The 7,094-nt window shown below is 51.3% G+C and overlaps 1 protein-coding gene across 3 annotated transcripts; it reads right to left on the bottom strand.

Annotated features, from left to right (window-relative positions):
* Positions 1-5,237: 5,237 nt before the first annotated feature.
* On the bottom strand, positions 5,238-5,928 carry LOC116584040 (keratin-associated protein 4-2-like). Of its 3 annotated transcripts, none has more exons than XM_032332031.1 (2): positions 5,629-5,928; positions 5,238-5,493 (listed from the first exon to the last, which is right to left on the bottom strand). In XM_032332031.1, exons 1-2 carry the CDS (start codon positions 5,886-5,888, stop codon positions 5,238-5,240), a joined length of 516 nt encoding a protein of 171 aa, XP_032187922.1. In that variant the 5' UTR covers positions 5,889-5,928. The 3 variants fall into 3 exon arrangements, with proteins under 3 accessions (XP_032187922.1, XP_032187920.1, XP_032187921.1); XM_032332029.1 differs by having other exon boundaries at positions 5,238-5,712; positions 5,743-5,928; XM_032332030.1 differs by having other exon boundaries at positions 5,238-5,712; positions 5,764-5,928.
* Positions 5,929-7,094: the final 1,166 nt, after the last annotated feature.

Here is a 7,094-nt window from a genome sequence, read left to right as displayed (position 1 = left end):
ACACAGAGTGAAGTTAAAAAATCCTTTGTGTAGTCTACCATAGTGGTGAATTTTGATACACAGAAGCCCATCCGTGTAATCCCCGCACCTGTCGGGATAGAACATTTCCATTATACTGGACGGGCCCCACCTGCCCTTTAGTAACATCCTCTCAGTCACCGAGGTGATTGCTGTTTCAGTAGGTTTTCTTTTACCATGGATCTCTTTTGATCTGGAACATCAAACAGACACTACATCTAGGTCTAGTGTGCATGCTTGTGTGTGTGTGTGTGTGTGTGTGTGTGTACATACTATTCATATAGTCTGCAGAATTTCTCTTTGGTTGGGCACCATTGACTTGGCTTCTGCCTGTAAGAATCACTGATGTTGATGCACATGTATCACTAGTTCAGTCAGTGCCGTCCTAGTGACGTTCCAAGACTGCTTTGAAGTCATAGCTTTAAATTTCATGGTAGGGTGGCCATCCAATCCTAAAGGTAAGCTTTCATTTTAAATCTTAAATAGAGTATGGGTTTCTGTTCACCCTAAATTTTTAAACAATTCTTTCATCTGATGGAAAATGCATAGGACTGAAAAACATGTGACCTATAAGAGCATAAGATACAAAACAGTTATGGAGCAAATATTTGTATAGCCAAAGCTTGAGTCACGAAATAGAACTTTGTTGCCACCAAGAAGGCTCTTGATATGTCCTTTGTTGACCAGAGTCGTTTTTTCGATGCTACAGATGATTACCGTGCTGATTCTTCAAGTAACGTTTTCATTCATTTTCCTTATGGTTTAATGAGGTAGGTATGCACACCTAAACAGCATAGTTTGATTTTCATATGTTTCTGATTTTTAAACAGAGAATTCTGATTTGATTTTTTTCACTCAGTATTATGGAAGAGTTCTGGTAGGCAGACTCCAAGAAGGCCTTCAAGAGGCTATCCACCGCTTGGTGTTCACGGTCTCCTGTATTTCCCTCCCGTCAAGTAACGTGCTTCTAAACCATGGCAGATGGCACCATCAAGGGGCTGAGTTACCAAGGACTGTGACTTTCATCTCAAAGCCAACCCTTTCTTTCTCTCTGTCTCTGTCTCTCTCTCTCTCTCTGGCCTTGCTGAAGCTGGTACAATGTGGGAGAGATCCTTGCAGCAGAGAACTGAGCACGGTCTCCATTCACCATCCAGCAAGGAAGCAAGGTCCCCACGCTAGCGGCCCTCAAGGAACTGAATCCCGCCAGTGAGCATGTAAGTGAAGTGAGAAGTGTCTTCTTCCCCAGTGGGGCCCTCACCTGAGACCCCAGTGCCAGGCAGCACCTTGCGTGCAGCCCTGGGAAACCCTGTGAAATGGAGGGTCTAGGTGGGCCGTCCCTACCGAGATATCGGATCCTCAGAAACCGAGATCATAAATGAGTGTCACTTGAAACTGCTAAATTTTGCAGTAATACTGTGTAAGAACGGATAGCCAGAACAAATTCATCTAGGACGACTGCACACACAGGTGAGAAAGGAGGAATTAAAAAGTGCAGAGAAGGGGCGCCTGGGAGGCTCAGCGAGTTAAGCCTCTGTGTTGGGCTCAGGTCACGATCTCGGGGTCCTGGGATCGAGCCCTGCATTGGGCTCTCTGCTCAGCAGGGAGCCTGCTTCCCTCTCTCTCTGCCTGGTTCTCTGCCTACTTGTGATCTCTCTCTGTCTCTCTGTCTCTGTCTCTGTCTCTGTCTCACTCTCTGTCTAACAAATAAATAAATGAATAAATAAATAATCCAAAAAAAAAAAAAAAAGAACCATGCAGAGAATGAGAAGTGCTAAAACTGATGTAGTCCTAAAGCCAGAAAGTCCAAATGGCCTCGATTCCCTAGGAGAGGTCTGGGGGCACTCTGTTTACTAAGATATCCAGGAGTCATCAAGTATCGGTGTCAGCAGGTCACTGAGGTAATGCTGCCTATTCTCTGAAGGGAGAGGTTGTGCTGGGATTGCTGGGACCAGGAATATGCTCCCTTGGAATAATGGGAGGATAATATCCCTGAATGGCCGAGTCCAGATGGCAGCATTGAACTCGAGGAAGTAATGTGTGTATTATTATGTGATGGCCCACCAGAGTGGAATGCCAAGGGTCAGAATGATGTGAAACCCTCAGGGGCCTAACGATATGGATCATCGGGCATGGTGTCCGTCATAATAGGATATAGGCAGCCGGGGGCTGGGGAGGTGGACGTGGCTCCTGGGGGGCTCAGTCGGTTCAGCTTCTGCCTTTGGCTCAGGTCATGGTCCTGGAGGGTTGGGATCGAGTCCTGCCTCGGGCTCCCTGCTCAGTTGAGAGTCTGCTTCTCCATCAGCCCCTCACCTTGACTGAGCTTGGTCTCTCTCCATCTCTGTCTCTGTCTCTCTTTCTCCCCCTGGAACAGTCAAACAAGGATATAGGTAGCCAAATACGGTGCACCTTTGTGTGTGTGCACACACATACAACACACACACACACACACACACACACACACAGAGGTGTGTGTGTGTGTGTCTTTAAAAGAGCTTAAGAATAAAAGAACAAAGGCCAAGGTCCTTGATCCCAATGGAAGGTCATGATCCCTGACACAGTTTGAAGACCTCAGGCTGTTCTCAGACCTATTAACCCATGAACAGAGAGCCCAGTCTTTCTGGGCGGAGGACCCCAGGAAGTGTCTATCATAGAATTTCCTTAGTCCTTGCCCAAGAATCTGTAGCCATTGACCCCTGGGAATCTGGAATACTCATATGTTGGCAGGCTGTTGGACATGGGATCTGTGTTGAACTGGACTGCAGGATATCCAGAACCTTTCATGGCCCTGTATGAATACATGGATCTAGAGGTTAGAGTGCAAGGAGAAGTTTCCACATCTTCTTCATCCCGGTGATCCATTTGGGGGAATTTGTGCCTCCTTCTCCTCTGATTGTAGGCTGTGTGCATCTAGGGGTCGTGTCTCCAAAGGAGGAAAGCTAGCTTGAGGGGAACACGGTCAAATGTGATTGGTATGAAAACTCTGGCTGGCACCTTATCCCTCTGGGTTTCTAGTGTCGGGAAATCAGAAGAGAGCTCTGGGAGCCATTAGGAAGATGTTTAGCATTGGGCTGATCTACAGGAGCATTCTTGGTATTCCTATTCCCAGGATCAACCGACGATGAGCAAGCAGTGTAGCCTGAAGGGGACGTAGGAATCATGGGCTCAGCACTCTCAGGGATGGGGTTGGAGGTCAGATCCCCCGGGCAAGTCAGCTAAAGGAGCAGAGGAGCCATCCTCTAACTCCCTGTCTTGTAAGATTTTCTAGAAGTGGTGGCAGACCCCATGGAGCGGGGTTAATGAGAGCAATCCATAGACATGAGCAGAGGCAGGGGTAGATATGGATATTCATTCGGGCATCTTTGCCTTAAATGCCCTGATCCACACGCTAGTGCAGAGTATGGGCTACGCATGGCTCACACTGTTTGCGCACACTGCTGTGCAGGGAATTGTGTCAGCCTAGGGGTCGACCACAGCTGGACGTCTGGCCCCTCCCTTCTTTCTATGCACCAGGGGCTGTCCACGGCTAGTGATAAGTGATGGAGGAGTACATAGGCTCAGCCCCCTTGCCTCTAAGAGGAGCAGTCCCCTTCCCCAGTCCACACCCCTCATCTGTGGGGTCGGAACGTGGGGGTGGAATTGGACGGAAACCCCATTTTGCATTCGTTCCTTTTAGAGCCCTAATATGTCTCCCTCCGTTTCTTCTTCTTCTTCTTCTTCTTTTTTTTAAATGATTTTATTTACTTTTTGGAGAGAGAAACAGTGAGAGAGAGAGAACATGAGAGGTGAGAAGTTCAGAGGGAGAGGCAGACTTCCCATGGAGCTGGGAGCCCGATGCGGGACTCGATCCCGGGACACCGGGACCATGACCTGAGCCGAAGACAGTTGCGTAGCCAACTGAGCCACCCAGGTGCCCTCTCCCTCTGTTTCTTACGCATTTCTCCCGAGAGCTCTCCCTTGCACATCGTGTTTTAGTCTCTGGTTTTTTGAGTGCGGTGTAAGCATCACAGATGGGGACAGTTCCCCTCAAACAGGCCTCCTCTAGGGAGACAGCTCCTAACATGATGGTCTGAGTTCCTCATGGGAGAGTGTCCTGTCCCTCAGGGGCGGAGAATGATACTTTAGGAATTGGAGACTAATAGTCTAAGACCAAGTGTGCAAGTACTGTAGGAAGAAACAGCATATAGTGAAAAGATTAAGTGCTTCAGGGAGATTCATGCTCGGGGTGGCCAGCCACCACGGTTACCGAGCCTGTTGTATGGAGATGTTTTGAAGGCCCTGATCCTGAGCTCCGGAAGGCTGGCGTTAGGGTGATGTCCGGAGCAGACTCCAACAACAGAGGTCTGAGAGCAAGTAGTTTGTTTGGGAGGTGATCTCAAGAAGTGCCGTAGGGAACGTGAGGAGTGATGCAGGGAAGGGATGGAAGCCAATCCAGAATGATTTCCAGAGCAGGTAAGCCCTGTAGGTAGCTGAGGTGCAGTCCTGGCTGAGGCCCCCGGTCTCACACCCCCCACTCGAGGGGATAGGGGCTAAAGGGGCTAGAGCACTTCATCCACCAAGTGCTGCCCACTGGTTGAGGACTTCTCCTCGAGACTTCCTCTCCCTAGCTGTGGCCTGCCAAGAATTTCCTCCCTCATCTAGACAAAGGGCTCAGCAGAGAGCAGCGGGGGCTTGCTATAAACCACCAGTGTCGATGTCAGGCATGGAGAGTGCTGAGGGGATAGAGGTGGAAATCCTGAAGTCGTCTGCGGTGGACTCCCCTTTCTGCAGGGAGCACCAGAAATGCATCCGACCTGCTAAGCATAACAGTTCACGAGGGAAAAATAATGAGACACAAGGCCCTTCGATCTGTATGCCCGGAGACGTTCAGGTTTATTTGAGGTATAGGAGCATCTCTGTATGAGGAGACCTGGCAGGAAAGAAGAGTGTGCTTGGGATGACACGCTGGCTGAGAGATTTCAGAGAACATGCAAGGTCCGTATTCCCTTGGGAGGGAGCTAGTAAGAAGGAGGTGGGGAGGAGGGTGTTGTTGGTGGGGGAGTACATTTGGAGGCCACGTAGGTTGAAAGGGCGGCCGGAACTGAGGTTTGACAGTTGGCCTGTCACGATTCCGTGCTCAGTGGGACTAGCTGAGGAAGATTGGTTGATGAAAGACAGCGGGGTGCAGGCCAGGATCCTCAGCAGCAGAAGCCTCTAGAGCAGGTTGGGGAGCAGCAGGTGGTCTAGCAACAGCTGGGGCGGCAGCAGCTGGACACACAGCAGCTGGGGCGGCAGCAGGTGGTCCTGCAGCAGGTGGTCTGGCAGCAGGTGGGGCGGCAGCAGCTGGAGCCACAGCAGCTGGGCCTGCAGCAGCTGGAACCGCAGCAGGAGGGGCGGCAGCAGCTGGACACACAGCAGCTTGGGCGGCAGCAGGTGGTCCTGCAGCAGGTGGTCTGGCAGCAGGTGGGGCGGCAGCAGCTAGAGGTGCAGCAGCTGGGCCTGCAGCAGCTGGAGCCACAGCAGCTGGAGCCACAGCAGGAGGGGCGGCAGCAGCTAGAGATGCAGCAGCTGGGCCTGCAGCAGCTGGAGCCACAGCAGCTGGAGCCACAGCAGGAGGGGCGGCAGCAGCTGGACACACAGCAGCTGGGACGGCAGCAGGTGGTCCTGCAGCAGGTGGTCTGGCAGCAGGTGGGGCGGCAGCAGCTAGAGGTGCAGCAGCTGGGCCTGCAGCAGCTGGAGCCACAGCACGAGGGCTGGCAGCAGCTGGACACACAGCAGCTGGGGCGGCAGCAGGTGGTCCTGCAGCAGGTGGTCTGGCAGCAGCTGGGGCGGCAGCAGGACTCCTCGCCACAGCCCTGGTCAGAGCAGACGGAGCCACAACAGGAGTTGACCATGGTGTCAGAGGCTGGAGGTTCTGGGTGGGTTTCCAGGAAAGCGAAGGTCTTGAGTGTGGAAGTGTCTGTCCTCGTGCCGTGGCCTCTATATACTGCCCAAACCGGGTGATTTGTCAACACGTCTTCCTTGTTGTTGTTTACCCCATTATTTAAGTAATTATCAGAGGCACAGCAGTGTTTGCCTATGTAATGGTTTGAGCTCGTGGGACACAAATTTTCTTTTCTAGATGGGATCAGTTCTGTCAGGTCTGCTTTTCCTCCTGACTCACACCACTGGCATCTTCTGGACCACTGTCTTCTCCTCTTCCTCTGCAGAGGGCTGTTACCTGATAGGTGGCATTTGCAATTACATTCTTCCTCTCCCCTCGTGTATCCCCTAGCAGGATGGGATCGGGGCCAACCTATCTCCGGTTGTGCATTTCTTCCAATGGTCAGTGGGGAGGAAATTCCATGTGCATAGGGTGGCATGTGGGAAGGGGCATGAGACAGGAGGAAAAGGCCCTGTAGTATGGGTCACTGTTGAGCAATGAGGAAGGGGACAGCTGTCTATGTGTGTGTGACGTTGCTGACCTCTGCCAACGGGAATGGGTTTTCTGGGGGGTGTGTTCTGTCTTTGGGTCACGTTGTCTACCCTAAAGCGTGGCAGGCCACTATCTGAATTGGTTCCCGCCACTGCCCTGATTCGTAGTTCCGGAAGCGTTAAGTTTGCGGTCACATATCTTTGTGTTGCCTTTCTCTGGATGGTCTTTAGATTCTGAAAGTCGTTCGTATTTAAGAATACTCTTCAACAGAACGGAAAGGAAATGTAGCAAGATACGAATGTGCCTCTCCTCAGAATTTATTCCCAGACCTGGGAAAGGTACAGCACATTTTGTGTGTGGGGTGTGGGTAGGGGTGTGGGGGGTGTCCACTGGAAATCGGAATGGATGTTAGCCCAGGTAACTTTGTTCAGTTAGTGTTTCGCCTGCTCTACTTAGCGATAGTCCAACGTTGGGATGCGGCAGTCATCCGAAGGGCCTGTTAAATATGTCAGGACACATCCTCCAGGTTCTGATTACATGGGGAGCCTGAGGTTTGGCATTTCTGACAAGTACCCAGATGACGTTGATATTGAAGTCCCAAGGACCATCCTTAGAGACGTACTCCACTATTCTGTTCGTTCGTGCTTTGAGCAAGTGCCTCTGTCAGGTTCCTCACCACTGCTTT

Source organism: Mustela erminea, unplaced genomic scaffold (assembly GCF_009829155.1).
Source record: "Mustela erminea isolate mMusErm1 unplaced genomic scaffold, mMusErm1.Pri scaffold_77_arrow_ctg1, whole genome shotgun sequence".
Taxonomy (NCBI): domain Eukaryota; kingdom Metazoa; phylum Chordata; class Mammalia; order Carnivora; family Mustelidae; genus Mustela; species Mustela erminea.
Note: the sequence above shows the minus strand (reverse complement) of the source record. Positions and strands in the feature narration are given on the sequence as shown.

Bases quoted from the DNA above. Each gene is read 5' to 3' on its own strand.
- LOC116584040 (XM_032332029.1), bottom strand. From the start codon at position 5,888: ATGGTCAACTCCTGTTGTGGCTCCGTCTGCTCTGACCAGGGCTGTGGC. The intron at 5,713-5,742 runs GTGCTGTGGCTC...CTGCAGGCCCAG, and splicing joins TCCAGCTGCTGCCAGCCCTC to CTGCTGCACCTCTAGCTGCT.